The 20,910-nt window shown below is 39.5% G+C and overlaps 1 protein-coding gene across 3 annotated transcripts in view; it reads right to left on the reverse strand.

Annotated features, from left to right (window-relative positions):
* ehmt1b (euchromatic histone-lysine N-methyltransferase 1b) overlaps positions 1 to 19,913 on the reverse strand; it is an 83,828-nt gene extending 63,915 nt beyond the window's left edge. For 2 of the 3 annotated variants that reach the window (XM_061980763.2, XM_061980762.2), the window contains exon 1: positions 19,833 to 19,884. In XM_061980763.2, the coding sequence (XP_061836747.2) occupies positions 19,833 to 19,883 (51 nt within the window). In that variant the 5' untranslated portion in view covers position 19,884. Of the gene's footprint in view, positions 1 to 19,832 lie in introns of all 3 variants that reach the window. The other variant, XM_061980764.2, reaches the window with a different exon arrangement.
* Positions 19,914 to 20,910: the final 997 nt, after the last annotated feature.

The following is a 20,910-nucleotide window of genomic DNA, read 5'->3' on the forward strand; positions in this document are numbered from 1 at the left end:
CAGTGTGAAGCCTGAGTGAACACTGCATTGGTTCAATCGTTGTATCATTGTTTTGATTGTTTAAAGGGCCTCTGAAACCAGCCAGTATATATAAGAGCTGGACAATCAATCAAATTTTGATTAATTAATAGATTTTCCCGATCATAAAAAACATCTAATCAAAAAACACAATTAATGGGCAGCACAAAAACCTTAGCTTGTAACGGTAAAATGGATGAGAGCGTTTTAGTGGAAAAAAGATTGAGTCTACTATAAGTTTGGCATCTCTTACCATTGCTACTTTTAATTTGACACAGCACTAGTATACATAATCAATAATCAACAACAAATAGTTAGCAGGGATTTACATGTAATTGATCATGGCCACACCACACTTTCAAAATATTTTTTTTTACATGAAAACAAATTTAAGTACCGTATTTTTCGGACTATAAGTCGCAGTTTTTTTCATAGTTTGGCCGGGGGTGCGACTTATACTCAGGAGCGACTTATGTGTGAAATTATTAACACATTACCGTAAAATATCAAATAATATTATTTAGCTCACTCACGTAAGAGACTAGACGTATAAGATTTCATGGGATTTAGCGATTAGGAGTGACAGATTGTTTGGTAAACGTATAGCATGTTCTTATTGTTATAGTTATTTGAATGACTCTTACCATAATATGTTACGTTAACATACCAGGCACGTTCTCAGTTGGTTATTTATGCGTCATATAACGTACACTTAAGCCTGTTGTTCACTATTCTTTATTTATTTTAAATTGCCTTTCAAATGTCTATTCTTGGTGTTGGGTTTTATCAAATAAATTTCCCCAAAAAATGCGACTTATACTCCAGTGCGACTTATATATGTTTTTTCCTTCTTTATTATGCATTTTCGGCAGATGCGACTTATACTCCGGTGCGACTTATACTCCAAAAATACGGTAATATATTGTATGAATGGCTATACTGTATATAATCTATTATTTACGTACTATTTGCCTTAATAAGTGTGAAAAACATCTCAAATGCCATAAAAATGTTCCTCTATGCTTATTTTGGAAAATAAAAAAAGTGCACTTCTTAAAAAATGCTAGTTTTATAACGTTAATAAATGTCAGTATGTCTTTAGAAATGTATTCAACCACACTTTCTGTGAGCGCAGACTATTTTTGCACGGTTTTGTTTACACTGACCTGGCTTGTTCACCAAACGCGAAGTGAGTGCGGACTGTCGGGTGGTTGTGTTCCAAGCGCAAAATTCAGCAAACTGGCTTCTCTGGTTTTGATTGGCTCATCTTGTTCTAAAGTTTTAAACTGAAATATTTCCACGCTGGTGCGGTGGCATTTGTGTGTAATCATTTTGTCCATGTTAGCTGCTACATGCTAACTAGTTGCACTGTGTGATGCCAGCGGGCTCGAGGCCCTGCGTCGAGCAAAGAGTCAAATACACTTAATGAGGACAAGATAATTCACGTTCTTCTTTTCATTGCACTATGGTACAAACGCGCATTGACGCTAAAAGCGATGAATGCTCTTGAAGCATGCACATGGCGATTTATCGACGCTGGAAAACTTACAGACTTTAATTTTCATTTATCATCGGTTAAGTGACTTATCAAAAATCGGGCCAGGCCTATTTATGATTGCTGCCTTTGGTAAAAGCTTAACTCTTTTAGTTTTTCCCCCGCAATTGCTTCCTTAAAGGGGAACATTATCACAATTTCAGAAGGGTTAAAACCATTAAAAATCAGTTCCCAGTGGCTTATTTTATTTTTCGAAGTTTTTTTCCAAATTTCATCACGCAATATCCCTAAAAAAAGCTTCAAAGTGCCTGATTTTAACCATTGTTATATACACCCGTCCATTTTCCTGTGACGTCACATAGTGATGCCAATACAAACAAACATGGCGGATAGAACAGCAAGCTATAGCGACATTAGCTCGGATTCAGACTCGGATTTCAGCGGCTTAAGCGATTCAACAGATTACGCATGTATTGAAACGGATGGTTGTAGTGTGGAGGCAGGTAGCGAAAACGAAATTGAAGAAGAAACTGAAGCTATTGAGCCATATCGGTTTGAACCGTATGCAAGCGAAACCGACGAAAACGACACGACAGCCAGCGACACGGGAGAAAGCGAGGACGAATTCGGCGATCGCCTTCTAACAAACGATTGGTATGTGTTTGTTTGGCATTAAAGGAAACTAACAACTATGAACTAGGTTTACAGCATATGAAATACATTTGGCAACAACATGCACTTTGAGAGTGCAGACAGCCCATTTCAGGCGCGCTAAGAACATATATTTATAAATAGACACAAAATACTGCATTACACAAGACTACCCGAATGTACTCGAATGATTGAAAAAAATAAATGTTTTTAAGCTAAATTATTGGTAAACACAGTTTATGTATAATAATTTACGTAAAACTGCGAGTAATGAATAAAGTTTTCATCAATTAATATATTCTGTAGACATACCCTCATCCGCTCTCTTTTCCTGAAAGCTGATCTGTCCAGTTTTGGAGTTGATGTCAGCAGGCCAGGGAAGCTAGGGTCGATATTCTTCTCTTGATCATCTTCGGTGGCATAAGGGACGGTAGAAGCGGTGTGAGCCAAGACATCCAGGGGGTTTAGCTCGCTCGTCTGCGGGAACAAACTGCCGCCATTGCTTGCCGTGCTACCGAGGTCCTTTGTCCCTGAATAGCTCACACACTCCGGCAGATTCAATGGGGGTCTGGCGGCAGATTTCTTTGACTTTATCGTTGGAAATGCATCTGCTTTGAGTGTCGCAGGATATCCACACATTCTTGCCATCTCTGTCGTAGCATAGCTTTCGTCGGTAAAGTGTGCGGAACAAACGACTGACCATTTCGTCGGCTTTCCCCACACCCTCGTATTTTGAACAAATTTCGTCCAAATTCTTGCCACTTTCGCATCTTTGGGCCACTGGTGCAACTTGAATCCGTCCCTGTTCGTGTTGTTACACCCTCCGACAACACACCGACGAGGCATGATGTCTCCAAGGTACGGAAAACAGTCGAAAAAACTGAAAATAACAGAGCTGATTTGACTCTGTGTTTGTAATGTGTTTGAGAAAATGGCGGATTGCTTCCCGATTAATATTTGGTTACATGTCCCTTGGTAAGTTTCACTGCAATAAGGCGCTTTTTGCAGCCATCCACAAGCTTCTGACAAGCTTCTGGTTGAAGTTTTGACCACTCCTCTTGACAAAATTGGTGCAGTTCAGCTAAATTTGTTGGTTTTCTGACATGGACTTGTTTTTTCAGCATTGTCCACACATTTAAGTCAGGACTTTGGTAAGGTCATTCTAAAACCTTAATTCTAGCCTGATTTAGCCATTCCTTTACCACTTTTGACGTGTGTTTGGGGTTATGTCCTGTTGGAACACCCAACTGCGCCCAGGACCCAACCTCCGGACTGATGATTTTAGGTTGTCCTGAAGAATTTGGAGGTAATTCTCCTTTTTCATTGTCCCATTTACTCTCTGTAAAGCACCAGTTCCATTGGCAGCAAAACAGGCTCAGAGCATAATACTACCACCACCATGCTTGACGGTAGGAATTGGTTTTGCTGGGGTTAAAGGCCTCACCTTTTCTCCTCCAAACATATTGCTGGGTATTCTGGCCAACAAGCTAAATTTTTGTTTCATCTGACATCACATAGACAAAGACACTGTATAACCTTCTGGATGAAAGTTCTGTGGTCAGATGAAACAAAAATTGAACTGTTTGGCCACAATACCCAGCCCTGTGATGAATGGCGACTTGTCCAGGGTGTACCCCGCCTTCCGCCCGAATGCAGCTGAGATAGGCTCCAGCACACCCACGACCCCGAAATGGACAAGCGGTAGAAAATGGATGGATGGATGCTCACTTCCTGAAAATGCATCAGTAGCCGCGCCTACAAAGTTGTCGCATGCGCACCAGCGCTGTTTGCAATGGCGCAAAACAACACACGGACGTTAAGATGTTGCCCTCCTAGTAAACGGACAACATCTGAAGTCTGGATGTATTTTGGATTGGTAGTAGGGCTGGGCGATATATCGATATACCGTATTTTCCGCACTATTAGCCGCACCTAAAAACCACAAATTTACTCAAAAGCTGACAGTGCGGCTTATAACCCGGTGCGCTTTATATATGGATTAATATTAAGATTCATTTTCATAAAGTTTAGGTCTCGCAACTACGGTAAACAGCCGCCATCTTTTTTCCCCGTAGAAGAGGAAGTGCTTCTTCTTCTACGCAAGCAACCGCCAAGGTAAGCACCCGCCCCCATAGAACAGGAAGCGCTTCTTCTTCTACTGTAAGCAACCACCCGCCCGCGTAGAAGAAGAAGAAGAAGCGCGCGGATATTACGTTTCATTTCCTTTGTGTGTTTACATCTGTAAAGACCACAAAATGGCTCCTACTAAGCGACAGGTTTCCGGTTCATGAAAAGACGCAATCTCTCCATCCGCACACGGACTACTATTTCACAGCAACTGCCTAAAGACTTTCAAGAAAAGCTGGCTACTTTCCGTGCATATTGTAAAAACAAGATAGCTGAAAAAAAGATCCGGCCAGAGAACATTATCAACATGGACGAGGTTCCACTGACTTTTGATATTCCTGTGAACCGCACTGTGGATACAACGGGAGCACGTACGGTGAATATTCGCACCACAGGGAATGAGAAGTCATCCTTCACTGTGGTTCTAGCTTGCCATGCTAATGGCCAGAAACTTCCACCCATGGTGATATTCAAAAGGAAGACCTTGCCAAAAGAGACCTTTCCAGCCGGCGTCATCATAAAAGCTAACTCGAAGGGATGGATGGATGAAGAAAAGATGAGCGAGTGGTTAAGGTAAGTTTACGCGAAGAGGCCGGGTGGCTTTTTTCACGCAGCTCCGTCCATGTTGATATACGACTCCATGCGCGCCCACATCACGCTGGTTTTTAATATATTATTAAAGTTTGAATGACCTATCTGACTGTTTTTTTGACATTCCTTTAGCGCAGTTAGATGCGGCTTATAACACGGGGCGGCTTATAGGTGGACAAAGTTTTGAAATATGCCGTTCATTGAAGGCGCGGCTTATAACCCAGGGCGCCTTATGGTGCGGAAAATACGGTACTCGATATACTCAATATATTGCGGGTTTGTCTCTGTGCGATATATAAAATGACTATATCGTGATATTCGAGTATACATTCTCACGCAGTTGCTTTTAGTTGTGGGCATTACACTGCATGCATTTCCCACTCGTTCTTGTCTCTCCTTCTCACAGAGACATAAACAAGCGCATCTTCTTGCATACGTCACATACTGTCGCAACGTCATACGCCCTCGCGGAGCAGACAGGTAGCTACATGGGTAACATTAGCTGTGATGGTAGCGGAGTGGTGCGAGTGGTAATACGAGAGAAAGAAGGTGCGAATCTGGTAACAAATGAAGGAAGAATTAATTCCCAAGAAAAACAGCACAGGGTCCATCGTCTGGTGGTGGTTAGGCTTCAAGCGGGGATATGTTGAACAATTATGCGGCAAAAGCATTGCTACAAAAAGTAGCAGCACTGCTAATTTGTAGCATCATTTGAAAAGTCACCCACTAGAGCAGTGGTTCTCAACCTTTTTTCAGTGATGTACCCCCTGTGAACATTTTTTTAATTCAAGTACCCCCTAATCAGAGCAAAGCATTTTTGGTTGAAAAAAAGAAATAAAGAAGTAAAATACAGCACTATGTCATCAGTTTCTGATTTATTAAATTGTATAACAGTGCAAAATATTGCTCATTTGTAGTGGTCTTTCTTGAACTATTTGGAAAAAAAGATATAAAAATAACTAAAAACTTGTTGAAAAATAAACAAGTGATTCAATTACAAATAAAGATTTCTACACATAGAAGTAATCATCAACTTAAAGTGCCCTCTTTGGGGATTGTAATAGAGATCCATCTGGATTCATGAACTTAATTCTAAACATTTCTTCACAAAAAAAAGAAATCTTTAAGATCAATATTTATGGAACATGTCCACAAAAAATCTAGCTGTCAACACTGAATATTGCATTGTTGCATTGTAATGAATGGAATAGCCTACTTGATTTAATGTTCAGTTTATGAACTTACATTCATATTTTGTTGAAGTATTATTCAATAAATATATTTATAAAGGATTTTTGAATTGTTGATATTTTTAGAATATTTTTTAAAAATCTCACGTACCCCTTGGCATACCTTCAAGTACCCCCAGGGGTACGCGTACCCCCATTTGAGAACCACTGCACTAGAGAATGAAAAGTGCTTGAAACTGCATGTCAACATCTCCGTTCGGTGCCAAACCCACAAAATGCCGAAGCAACAATTTCCAGATCAACACCGTATGAAAAAAACTGTTTTTGAAATATCTTGTGTGACATCATGCACAAAAGTACACTTTATTTGTTTTTAACTATTGTAGTGGCGTTCTGTACCAAAGTGCATTTTAATTTAGTGTTGTTTTGATATGTCATCTTAGTGACATCATGCACAAAAGTGGACTAATAGCTTGTTTTAAAATGTCATTCTTGCACTTTCTGTTTTGGAAATGACATGTTTGTGCCACTGCTTAATAACTGTTTAATAAATACAGTTTTGCTATAATTGACTTAGTTGTGATTACCCTCTCTGCATGAAAGTTTAAAATGAGCATATATTAATGCAGTATGAACAAGAATGTTTTAATGTAGACACATAGAATCATCATACTGCTGTGATTATATGCATCAAGTGTCCATTCAAGGCTAAGGCAAAATATTGCGATATATATCGTGACATGTCCCAAAAATATTGAGGTATTACTAAAAGGCCTTATCGCCCAGGTAGAGCATGCTGAGGGTAAAATAATTGAGGACAGTCAGCCAGCCCATCACCAGAAAATGCAGGAAAAAAGTCCCCGCAAAGGGAGGCAACACTTCATTCAATATGTTGAGAGTTGGTTCTTTATTCGAATACCTCGGAAAGAATCCCGTCCCGACCAGAAATGCCCCGTGAGACATCACAAGAAATGACGTCACGTAGCTCAGTCATTAGGCGCAGATAGGGAAAGCAGGAAAAACAATGGACCGGAAAAAGCACTCCAAGGTGTAAAAAATTTCAAAACAAAAGGTATAATCCAATGAATAACTTTACTGAGAGATTTGAGCAGGGTACAAACACATGACGAACACTTTTACGACCAACCGGAAACATAGCAACCAGGCTAGCAACGCACCTCATTTACGGCAGCTGTCGCAACGTTCTTAAAGCAACCGCAGCACATACATATATATACACAACATATATGACATGATCTCCCTTTTTTACCTTTTGTTTTTCTTTCCTTGTAAACAAAACAAAATCACACTGTATATGTGTTGTCTGTCTAATTATAAATAATGCAGACGAGGCGTGTTGGCTGAGTTCTTGACGTTTACTTTCACAGCGTGCTCATAACCTCATTCATAGCTGCCGGCGTGGCGACATGCAAAAACACTTTTCGGGGCTACCGTTGCATGCTGGGTAGTGTAGTTGATATATTCCCTAGCCTAGCTCATAACATCACATCTTTCCCCCTATAAAAAAATAATGTTAACTCAAAAAAGTGTATTTCTTTTTTTAGCTTGAACTTTTCATTTTTTAGGATTGTAACCACATTTGCAAACAACTTTTCTCTTCATAGAATTTTCTTTCAATAAAGAAATAAAGTGCCAAAATGTCAAAGCATCATAACAAACAGTTATGTCAAATAGCAGCAGAAGTGCACTTTTTGGAGAGCTGTATTATTTTAAGTTTTGTGCCCAAGGGACTGATTTTATTTAACACTATATTATTATTTATACATCTATAGTGATCACAGAGACAGGTTGTTTTTGTGTTACTGTATGTATTTGTTTTTCTGAAAAATCCCACTTAATATACTTTGGGTAACAACAGTCAATATTTATTTATTTTATTTTATTTTTTTAGGGGGGTAACAGTCAATATTTATTTATTTATTAGATTTAATTAGTTAAATCTAATTAAATTTATTTAGTTAATAAATTGTTCAACTAGTTCGTTCATATTGTCATTTTTTCCTTTTTCGTCTGATAAGTATTGAGGGTAATCGTTCTTACCACCATTTTTAATTATGCCATTGAGTATGCCCCATGTTTCTATCATGTTGTTTTTGTTGTCTAATAAATGATTGTTATAGTCTTTCCTATGTGTTCATAGTATGCTGGTTAGCTTGTTTTTATATTTTTTGTACTTACGTTCTGCTTCTATAGATCTTTGTGATATAAAATGCTATATAATGTATTTTTTGTTGCAAGCATTTTTCAATCCCTCTGTCATCCATGGTTGACGGTTCTTCTTTTGCTTTCTGCTTAATTGTTTCCATGGATAATGTTTGTCATAGACTAGCATCAGGAAAGTATTAAAGAAATTGCCATATGCCTCATTGGATTATTTGGGTTCAAGAAGTCAATGTTGATGTCACCACATAAAAATTACTTTTTGACTGATGTCAGTAAATGTTTCCTTAATCCAGTCCTCAAATCTTTTAATATATGACTGAGGTGCTCTGTATATACAACTGATCAATATATTTTTTGCTTTTTTCATCACATATTTCCATAGTTATACATTCTAATATATTATCAATGACATGTTTTATTACCTTGTAGTGCAAGACCTTTTTCACGTGTACTGCAACTCCACCGACATTGTTGTTGTTTCTATTCATGTAATTTAGTTCATATCCTTCCAATCCAAAATCTGTTCCTTTCTTGTCATTGATCCATGTCTCTGATATTCCGATTCATGCTGGTATAGTTTGCATATACGCAAAATGTTTTTTTCTTTTTGTGTAAGATAGATTTGGTGTTGTTTTGTTGTTATCGCTGATATTTTGACCCATTTGTTTGCATGAAAAAATTGATTCATTGTTTTTTATAAGAATTTGTTCTTTCCTTGCTTTTAAAATTAACAAAAGCTAAATGAACATATTATTTTGTAACAGCCTAATGAGCAGCACCCAAGACCATAAATAAATGTTTTTGAATAAATTAGTTATCTTTATGTCTTAAAATATATTGAGATGAATTTAAAAGCCAATGGCTGAATTAGAATCACTGTATACGCTTCTCAAAATCCGATTAGTCGACTGGTCTTTGAGAGAGTTGATGACTAGTCGACTATCAAAACAGTCGTTAGTTGCAGCTCTAGTAACTAGCAACAGAAACCTTGTTGTCAGCAGTATAGACAACAACAACACATGGTTTCATCATTTGACAAGGTAGTTAAGCTGTAAATAGGTTAGGTAAAATTATAGCATATGATTAAAATTAAGAGTAAGATTGCGAATTATGTGTTAATATTTGAGTGGGCCCGGGCCCCTGTGTTGTGGAAAGTTTGGACCCTGAGGTCAAAAAGTTTAAGAACCCCAGGTTTATGGATGTAATAAAAAATAACAATGAAAAATTTAAAAATATTTTGAATGACGGTTGACATCTTGTTATGCTCCGACACCGTCTGTGAACATTTTTAATAGTATTTGCTTAATTTCAGATACATTTTGAACTTAAATTAATATATACGTAATGATAACCAAAACCATATCATATTAAAGGATTTAATGCTAGAATTTAAGAAAACAAGATGTGCGTGTGAAGATACCTCTCATCCGAGCAGACTTCATCAGTTTATGCTCATACACTTAGATTGGTCTGATCTAGTCTAAATGCTGGTGACAAAGCTCCAGCAAGTTGTACAGGGAGTTTTATGGTGTCATATTATGATGTTTTTTTAACTTTAAAACTCTTCCTTGTGGTCTACATCAGTGGTCCCCAACCACCGGGCCACGGCCCGGTACCGGTCCGTGGATCGATTGGTACCGGGCCGCACAATAAATAAATAAAAAATAATAAATAAATAAACAAATCAACATAAAAAACACAAAATACACTTGCAATTAGTGCACCAACCCAAAAAAACTCCCTCCCCCATTTACACTCATTCACACTAATTCGCACAAAAAGGTTGTTTCTTTCTGTTATTAATATTTCTGGTTCCTACATTATATATCAATATAGATCAATGCAGTCTGCAGGGATACAGTCCGTAAGCATGCATGATTGTATTTTTTTATGACAAAAAAATATATATATATTTATATATGTATATGTACACTTTCCCCGGAAAATATATCGAGATATATATTGAATATCGAGTTTAAATCCATATCGCCCAGCCCTACAAGATTGTTTTATACATATCTCTGCAAATTGAACATTTTCAGGACTTATGAAGATCTCAAATACACAACTGCATGTACCAAAAGGTAAGAAAAGTTGGTTTTGCATGATTTTCTTTGACCCCTTGGTGAGCTACTCAAAATCAAATGTAGCTCACAAGCTACGGATTAAAGACCCCTGGATTACTACTGCTCACTAGTGTTACCATATCTGAGTTATTGTGTAGAAATATGGGGAAACAACTACAAATGTGCGCTTCATTCACTAACTGTGTTAAAAAAAAAAGATCAATTAGAATAATACATAATGTTGGATATAGAGAACATACAAACACTAAATCACAATTATTGAAATTCAATGATTTGGTGCATTTGCAAACAGCTAAAATTATGCACAAAGCAAACTATAACCTGCTACCCAAGAATGTACAACAATTCTTCTCACTATTCTGTTACAGAGAACAAGGAAATTGGATAAAGTACCTATGGTACGAAAAGGGGTAGGATTAAATAAGCTCTGCTTCTTCTTACTCCTTTTCGGACGTGCTGTAATGAAACAACTGGAATTGTGTGATGCATTACATTGTATCATATGCATGTTCCAAATAAACTGAAACTGAACTGAACTGAACTGAACAGCTGAGAATGCGTGTCAATGTACGAGCCAGTTTGCCCCACAACAAGAGGATAGCGGGAAAAAAGGGAGCTTTTTGACTACAGTGCGGACTACAATGGCGGACGCGCGCAAGCCACTCTGTGAACAGTTATACCTTATATGGATAATCCGGTGGCGTTTTTCCTAAAGGATGACATCACAGGTTGTGCAAATTCCAAACGGCTCGTTTGGCGGAAGTATGAAGGTTGTTTTATAAATATCTCTGCAAAGCCTCCGCGGTTTGATTCAAACATTTCAGGATTTATGAAGATCTCAAATACACAACTGCATGTACCAAAAGGTAAGAAAAGTTGGTTTTGCATGATATTCTTTGTGAGCTACTCAAAATCAAATGGGGTGCTGAATGTGGCTCACAAGCTACTGATTAAATACACCTCGATTAAGGTAAATAAATGTGTTTGAAATTGCGTTTTTTTTTTTATCAAATTAATGCAACATATACTTAAGTGCATGTAAACACACCATGATCAACAAAAGAAGCCCCCCTTAAAGGCAGCAGGTCACAACATACATTGATGACCCCTGCCTGTACAGCAGTGTTTTTGAACCACTGTGCCACTGATACAGTCTGGTGTGCCGTGGGAGATTATGTAATTTCACCTAATTGGGTTAAAACATTTTTTTGCAAACCAGTAATTATAATCTGCTAATAATGTGCCGTTGTTGAGTGCCTTTGCTGTCTACAGCTCGGCAGAATAAACGTGTAATACTCTTCCATATCAGTAGGTGGCAGCAGGTAGCCAATTGTTTTGTAGATGTCGGGAACATGGTTGGTCGTGATCTCAACATGCGGGAGACAGCATGCAGGTAAAAAGGTATCTAACGCTCAAACCAAAAATAAACAAAAGGCAAGGGCCGCTAAGAAAAGGCATTGAAGCTTAGGGTATGCAAAACGAAACTAAAACTGAACTGGCTGCAAAGTAAACAAAAAGACAGAATGCTGGTTGACAGCAAAGACTTTCAGCGTGTGGAGCAGAAGGCGTCCACAAAGTACATCCGTACACGACAATCAACAATGTCCCCACTAAGAACAATAGCGTCCGCACAACTTAAATACTCTTGATTGCGAAAACAAAGCAGGTGCAGGGAATAACGTTCAAAGAAGACATGAAACTGCAACAGGAAAATACCAACAAAAGAGGAAAAGCCACCAAAATAGGAGCGCAAGACAAGAACTAAAACACTACACACAGGAAAACGCCAAAAAACTCAAAATAAGTCACGGCGTGATGTGACAAGTCGTGACTGTAAACCTACGTACTTTGAGACAAGAGTTATAGTGAAGCATGGTTGGTTACGGTTTGAATTCATATCCAACAATTGCGAGAACGACTTTTTTAATTGTCAATATCGGCTGCTGAGTTTCATTTGTCAATTATTTCTGCTGGCGGTGTGCCTCGGGATGTTTTCAATGAAATAAAATGTGCCTGGGCTCAGAAAAGGTTGAAAAACTGTGCATCAGTTGGGGACGTCTCTGCGCCGCTGACCTGTCTCCACTCAAGATGATCTCCTGCTGGCCCCACTATGGACTGGACTCTCACACTATTATGTTAGATCCACTATAGACTGGACTCTCACTCTATTATGTTAGATCCAATATGGACTGGACTCTCACACTATTATGTTAGATCCACTATGGACTGGACTCTCACACTATTATGTTAGATCCACTATGGACTGGACTCTCACACTATAATGTTAGATCCACTATGGACTGGACTCTCACACTATTATGTTAGATCCACTATGGACTGGACTCTCACACTATTATGTTAGATCCACTATGGACTGGACTCTCACACTATTATGTTAGATCCACTATGGACTGGACTCTCACACTATAATGTTAGATCCACTATGGACTGGACTCTCACACTATTATGTTAGATCCACTATGGACTGGACTCTCACACTATTATGTTAGATCCACTATGGACTGGACTCTCACACTATTATGTTAGATCCACTATGGACTGGACTCACACTATTATGTTAGATCCGCTATGGACTGGACTTTCACACTATTATGCTAGATCCGCTATGGACTGGACTTTCACACTATTATGTTAGATCCACTATGGACTGGACTCTCACACTATTATGTTAGAGCCACTATGGACTGGACTCTCACAATATTATGCTAGATCCACTCGACATCCATTGCACCGGTCGCACAGCTGGTGGGCATACTTGCCAACCTTGAGACCTTCGAATTCGGGAGATTGGGGGGGGAACTTGCAAGTAGGGCTGGGCGATATATCGATATACTCGATATATCGCCGGTTTGTCTCTGTGCGATATAGAAAATGACTATATCGTGATATTCGAATATACGTTCTCACGCAGTTGCTTTTAGCTGCGGGCATTACACTACAGGCTTTTCTCACTCTTTCTCGTCTCTCCTTCTCACAGAGACATAAACAAGCGCACCTTCTTACATACGTCACATACGTATACGCCCTCGCGGAGCAGAGAGGTAGCAGCATGGCTAAAGTTAGCTGTGGTGCGAGTTGTAATACGAGAGAAAGAAGGTGTGAATCTGGTAACAAATGAAGGAAGAATTAATTCCTAAGAAAAACAGCACGGGGTCCATCGTCTGGCGGTGGTTTGGCTTCAAGCGGGAATATGTCGAACAGACAACCGTAATTTGTCAAGTATGGGGCGAAAGCGTTGCTACAAAAAGTAGCGTTACTGCTAATATGTAGCATCATTTGAAAAGTCACCCGCTAGAGAATGAAGAGTGCTTGAAACTCCGCATGTCAACATCTCCGTTCGGTGCCACACCAACAAAATGCCGAGGCAACCATTTCCACATCAACACCGTATGAAAAAAAATAGTCCACGACATAAGGAGATAACGTCCGCAGGAACCTACCACATAGCGAAGAACGTACACAATTTGATTTCCTATTATGTAGCTCATTTTTATTTGACAGTTATTGAAATATCTTGTGTGACATCATGCACAATAGTGCACTTTATTTGTTTTAAACTATGTAGTGGTGTTCTGTACAAAAAGTACACTTTAATTTTGTGTTGTTTTGATAAGTCATCTTAGTGACATCATTCACAAAAGTGCACTTATAGCTTGTTTTAAAATGTCTCTGACAATCTTGCACTTTCTGTTTTGGAAATGACATTAATGTTTGTGCCACTGCTTAATAACTGTTTAATAAATACAGTTTTGGTAAATTGACTTAGTTGTGATTTCCCTCTCTGCATGAAAGTTTAAAATGAGCATATATTAATGCAGTATGAACAAGAATATTTTAATGTAGACACATAGAATCATCATACTGGTGTGATTATATGCATCAAGTGTTCATTCAAGGCTAAGGCAAAATATCGAGATATATATCGTGTATCGTGACATGGCCTAAAAATATCGAGATATTAATAAAAGGCCATATCGCCCAGCCCTAGTTTCAGGTGAGAGAGGACGCTAAAGGCAGTGCCTTTAAGGTATGCCCCCAATATTATTGTCCGGGTGGAAATCGGGAGAAACTCGAGAGAATGGTTGCCCCGGGAGATTTTCAGGAGGGGCACTGAAATTCGGGAGTCTCCCGGGAAAATCGGGAGGGTTGGCAAATATGGTGGCGGGGTCCCCACATCCGTGGTCCCCTCCAAGGACCCTCAACTCATTGTCATCCGAATGGGTTGAGGTTGTTCTTGCCCTGATGTTGGATCTGGACCGAGGATGTCGTTGTGGCTTGTGCAGCCCTTTGAGACACTCGTGATTTAGGGTAAACTTTGGATTTATTGACTTTGAAAAACACACTGCCTGTACAGTACAACCTCAGGCAAAAACAGTAGACCAATAAGCATACTTCCCGTTCTTAGTAAATTGATGGAAAAAGTTGTTTTCAAACAAATTCAAGATTACTTTACCTACAACAAACTGATGTCGTGTTCCCAGCATGCTTATAGGCAAGGTCACTCAACATCTACTGCTCTAGCTCAGCTGACTGATGACTGGCTGTCACAAATGAAGATGGTTGGTACTGTCCTGATTGACTTTAGTGCGACATTCGATGTCATAGATCGCAACATAATGATCTCCAAACTGAGAAAATATGGTTTTAATAGAATTTCACTTTCTTGGATGTTGAGCTATCTATCAGGAAGATCACAGAGAGTGTGTTTTTAATGGTAGCCTATTTGAACGCAAGTACAATTACTGCGGCGTGCCTCAAGGAAGCTGCTTAGGTCCTTTACTTTTTATTATTTTTACCAATGATCTTCCCTGTGTTACAACAAACACCAATATGGTTATGTATGCCGATGTCACAACTCTATACAGTACTGCCTCTACCTTAAATGACCTAGAAAATAACTTAAATCAGGACATGGAGAGAGTGTCACGCTGGGTAAATGATAGTAACCTTGTTGTGAATATTGACAAAACAAAAAGCATACTTTTTGGATCCAGGCATATGCTTGTTGATGACCCACAGCTTCATATTTCAATGTCAGATATACCTATTGAGCAGGTCAAAAAAGCAAAACTGCTTGGTGTGCTATTAGACAGTCAACTGTCATGGTCCGATCATATTGATGGTATTTCAATGAAAATGGGAAGAGGTTTAGCCATGGTCAGGAAGTGCTCCACCTTCTTGACATCCTCAACAATGGGTCAAGTCATACAGTCCTTGGTTTTCTGTCATCTTCATTACTGTCCTATTATATGGTCCGCTACGACTAAGTTTGACCTGAACAAACTGCAACTTGTTCAGAACAGAGCGGCTGGATTGGTACTTAAATGTTCTTTGCGCACTAATATTTCATTTATGCATTCACGCCTGTCCTGGTTGTCTGTTGAACAAAATATGCATTGTAGTCTCCTTATGTTCTTTAGAACGATCATTTTACAAACCCCGTTTCCATATGAGTTGGGAAATTGTGTTAAATGTAAATATAAACGGAATACAATGATTTGCCAAACATTTTCAACCCATATTCAGTTCAATATGCTACAAAGACAACATATTTGATGTTCAAACTGATAAACATTTTTTTTTTTTTGCAAATAATCATTAACTTTAGAATTTGATGCCAGCAACACGTGACAAAGAAGTTGGGAAAGGTGGCAATAAATACTGATAAAGTTGAGGAATGCTCATCAAACACTTATTTGGAACATCCCACAGGTGAACAGGCAAATTGGGAACAGGTGGGTGCCATGATTGGGTATAAAAGTAGATTCCATGAAATGCTCAGTCATTCACAAACAAGGATGGGGCGAGGGTCACCACTTTGTCAACAAATGTGTGAGCAAATTGTTGAACAGTTTAAGAAAAACCTTTCTCAACCAGCTATTGCAAGGAATTTAGGGATTTCACCATCTACGGTCTGTAATATCATCGAAGGGTTCAGAGAATCTGGAGAAATCACTGCACATAAGCAGTTAAGCCTGTGACCTTCGATCCCTCAGGCTGTACTGCATCAACAAGCGACATCAGTGTGTAAAGGATATCACCACATGGGCTCAGGAACACTTCAGAAACCCACTGTCAGTAAGTACAGTTGGTCGCTACATCTGTAAGTGCAAGTTAAAACTCTCTTATGCAAGGCGAAAACCGTTTATCAACAACACCCAGAAACGCTGTCGGCTTCGCTGGGCCTGAGCTCATCTAAGATGGACTGATACAAAGTGGAAAAGTGTTCTGTGGTCCGACGAGTCCACATTTCAATTTTTTGGGGAACTGTGGACGTTGTGTCCTCCGGACCAGAGAGGAAAAGAACCATCCGGATTGTTGTAGGTGCAAAGTTGAAAAGCCAGCATGTGTGATGGTATAGGGGTGTATTAGTGCCCAAGACATGGGTAACTTACACATCTGTGAAGGCACCATTAATGCTGAAAGGTACATACAGGTTTTGGAGCAACATATGTTGCCATCCAAGCAACGTTACCATGGACGCCCCTGCTTATTTCAGCAAGACAATGCCAAGCCACGTGTTACATCAACGTAGCTTCATAGTAAAATAGTGCGGGTACTAAACTGGCCTGCCTATAGTCCAGACCTGTCTCCCGTTGAAAATGTGTGGCACATTATGAAGCCTAAAATACCACAACGGAGACCCCCGGACTGTTGAACAACTTAAGCTGTACATCAAGCAAGAATGGGAAAGAATTCCACCTGAGAAGCTTAAAATATGTGTCTCCTCAGTTCCCAAACGTTTACTGACTGTTGTTAAAAGGAAAGGCCATGTAACACAGTGGTGAACATGTTTGCATGTTTCATGTATGTTTGCATGTTTCAAGTTTATTCACAATACCATATAACAAATACAATAGTAGTGAAATATCATCATTTAAACATGCCCTTTCCCAACTACTTTGGCACGTGTTGCAGCCATGAAATTCTAAGTTGATTATTATTTGCAAAAAAAAAAAAAAAAGTTTATGAGTTTGAACATCAAATATCTTGTCTTTGTAGTGCATTCAATTGAATATGGGTTGAAAAGGATTTGCAAATCATTGTATTCCGTTTATATTTGCATCCAACACAATTTCCCAACTCATATGGAAACGGGGTTTGTAGATCAATCACCAGATTACTTTTACAAACAGTTTTTAAAATCAACTAACACACATATTCATGACACTAGGAATGCCAGCAATGGCTATTTGGCACTTCCTGCTCCCAGGACCAATCTCCTCAAACATACAGTCATGTATAGATAGATGTACATCATTCTGGAATGGGTTGCCATCTCACATTAATCTCTCACAAAGTAAATTGTCATTCAAGACAGCTTTGAAGACACACCTATTGCAGCTGCCCACATGACGTGAATTTTTAATACTGGTTTTAACTAGCTTTTTTATTTTATGTTGTAATTTTCCATTGTATAATGTTTGGTAATGCATGTATTATTTTGTATTTTAATTCTGTATGCTCCTATATCAGGGGTCGGCAACCTTCACCACTCAAAGAGCCAGTTTGACCAGTTTCACAAATTAAAGAAAACAATGGGAGCCACAAAAATCTTTTGTAATTTAAAATGAAATAACATTGCACACAAAGTTTTTTTTTTGCTTTGTGCTATGTTTAAACCAAGGGTCTCAGACATGCGGCCCACACCTTAATTTGAAAGTTGAATGTTAGTGCGGCCCGCGAGTTTTATATGATAGCGTCATACTTATCAACCCTCCCGATTTTTCCGACAGACTACGAAATACGAGGCAACTATTCCTTCGAACGTGCCGTGAAGGTACAGCATTTAGCACCCACTACAACCAACGTGCCGGTCTAGACACACGTTGTATGGGGCTTCTGCTTGCTCACGTGTGCGACAGCAAGGCATACTTGGTCAACAACCACACAGGTTACACTGACGGTGGCGGTATAAAAAAACTTTAACACTCTTACTAAGAACGCGCCACACTGTGAACCCACATCAAACAAGAATAACAAACACATCTCGGGAGAACATCTGCACCGTAACACAACATAAACACAACAGAACAAATACCCAGAATCCCATGCAGCTCTAACTCTTCCGGGCTACATTATACACCCCCGCTACCAAACCCCGGGGGGTTTATGTGTGGGGGAGCAGGGTTGGGGCGGGGTTTGGTGGTAGCAGGGGTGTATAATGTAGCCCGGAAGAGTCAGGGCTGCATGGGATTCTGGGTATTTGTTCTGTTGTGTTTATGTTGTGTTAAGGTGCAGATGTTCTCCCAAAATGTGTTTGTCATTCTTGTTTGCTTTTGGTTCAAAGTGTGGCGCATTATTAGTAAGAGTCTTAAAGTTTTTTTATATGGCCACCGTCAGTGTAACCTGTGTGGTTGTTGACCAAGTATGCCTTGCTGTCACTTACGCATGCAAGCAGAAGATGCAAATAACAAAAGGCTGGGCTGGGACGCTATCTGTACAGATTGTAGAGGGCGCTAAATGCTGTACAATGATGGCACGCCCTTATTATTATTGTTAGGGTGAAAATCGGAAATCCCGGGAGTTTTCTGCGAGAGGCACCGAAATCCGGAAATCTCCCGGGAAAATCGGGAGGGTCGTCAAGTATGCAGCTGAGCCGCATCAGAGTGATCTCAGGAGCCGCGGGTTGCCGACCCCTGTCCTATATGGACCCCAGGAAGACTAGCAGTCGCCTTGGCGTCAGCTAATGGGGATCCATTCAATAAACAATAAACAATAGGGCAAATAGGCGCATGGATATGATCAGAGTTCGATCAACTTAACATGTCAAATTAGTAAACAAATAGCCAGCTTTGACAATACACGTTAGGGTCGGGAGCTGGCGCCATGTGTTTACAGTGGAAGGTTTTAAGCAGCTGTAGCTACTGTACTGTGCAACATTTAGGCTAATTACATAACAGTCTTCGCAATATTCAAACAGAACGTCATCCAGTTTCAACTGACGGGGATGCTAACCACAATAAGTCAATCTTATGGTTTTTTTGTTACTTTGGTCACCTTTGTGCAGTCTGCTACTTTAGCACAAAAAAAGCTACACAGAAGTATCCAGTTAGCAACATTGAACACATAACGATCGGCTAAAGGCTAACGGAGGCGATCGTTAACCGAGCTTCGGTTTATTTTGAAGCCAAAAAAAAAAAAACACCGACAAGAAGCAGGACTCTGACACCAGCCGGGACTATGTATAAAGAGGACGAGCGGTGTTACACGTAGCGCGTTCGCACTCACACATGCAGGTTCCGGGGCGCAGCATCTTCCTACACATTCAAGCTGCCCTCCGGTAAGCACAAAAGCAGCAGACCAGAGGCTGGCAGCGGGAAATGGACAACACACCGACGGCCCCGGACTAAAGGCAATTCTTCCGTTTTGGCCAAGCACGCAGCGACTGAATAGGTTTATTTCGAAACAGGCAAAGGAGCGGGAAAAGTGGCACAAGGTTGCGGTAGATAATGTTCACTCACTTACCTCGGTCTCTCCCGAAGCCATGGTGCCTGGACCTAAACCCCGCCCATACATGATGACGTCACCAAGATCGATTCTTTTTTTTTTTTTTTTCAACAGTCCTGTCATGAAGGAATCTTTATGGCTTACAGGGACTGTTGAATATGCTGATAATGATACGGATACATTTTTTTTTGCAGGTCAGTGTACGTCTTTGTCATTTAATTTTCGTGTCAAAACAGAGAACGACTGGTTTTATTTGAACTTTATTTTGAAACACACACAAAAAAAACACGTTCTTTTTTTAGTGTTGAAGCAAGATAGCTAGATTCAAAAACTGTTTTTTTTTCAGTTTATATATCATATAACAACAATAAATAAGAGAAACCGAAAAACGACCAACATTTTTTTTATTTTCCGACACCGGAACCGGAAGTTGCTATTCAAAGACAAGACCGCGGATTGGCTTGTAGGAGAAAATAGTGTGCTGTTGTTTTCTGATGTTATACTGTATATAAACATCGTAGATATAATACATCAATGTTTTTCTACCTTTTTGGAGCCAAGGCACATTTTTTGCGTTGAAAAAATCCAGAGGCACACCACCAGCAGAAATCATTAAAAAACGAAACTCAATTGACAGTAAAAAGTCGTTGTCACAATTGTTGGATATGACTTTAAACCATAACCAAGCATGCATCAATATAGCTCTTGTCTCAAAGTAGATGTACTGTCACGATCTGTCACATCACGCCTTGACTTATTTTGAGTTTTTTGCTGTTTTCCTGTCTAGTGTTTTAGTTCTTGTCTCGCGCTCCTATTTTGGTGGCTTTTTCTCTTTTGTTGGTATTTTCCTGTAGCAGTTTCATGTCTTCCTTTGAGCCATATTTCCCGCATCTACTTTGTTTTAGCAGTCAAAAATATTTCAGTTGTTTTTATCCTTCTTTGTGGGGACATTGTTGATTGTCATGTCATGTTCGGATGTACATTGTGGACGCCGTCTTTGCTCCACAGTAAGTCTTTGCTGTCGTCCAGCATTCTGTCTTTGTTTACTTTGTAGCCAGTTCAGTTTTAGTTTCATTCTGCATAGCCTTCCCGAAGC

Source organism: Nerophis lumbriciformis, linkage group LG20 (assembly GCF_033978685.3).
Source record: "Nerophis lumbriciformis linkage group LG20, RoL_Nlum_v2.1, whole genome shotgun sequence".
Lineage (NCBI taxonomy): Eukaryota > Metazoa > Chordata > Actinopteri > Syngnathiformes > Syngnathidae > Nerophis > Nerophis lumbriciformis.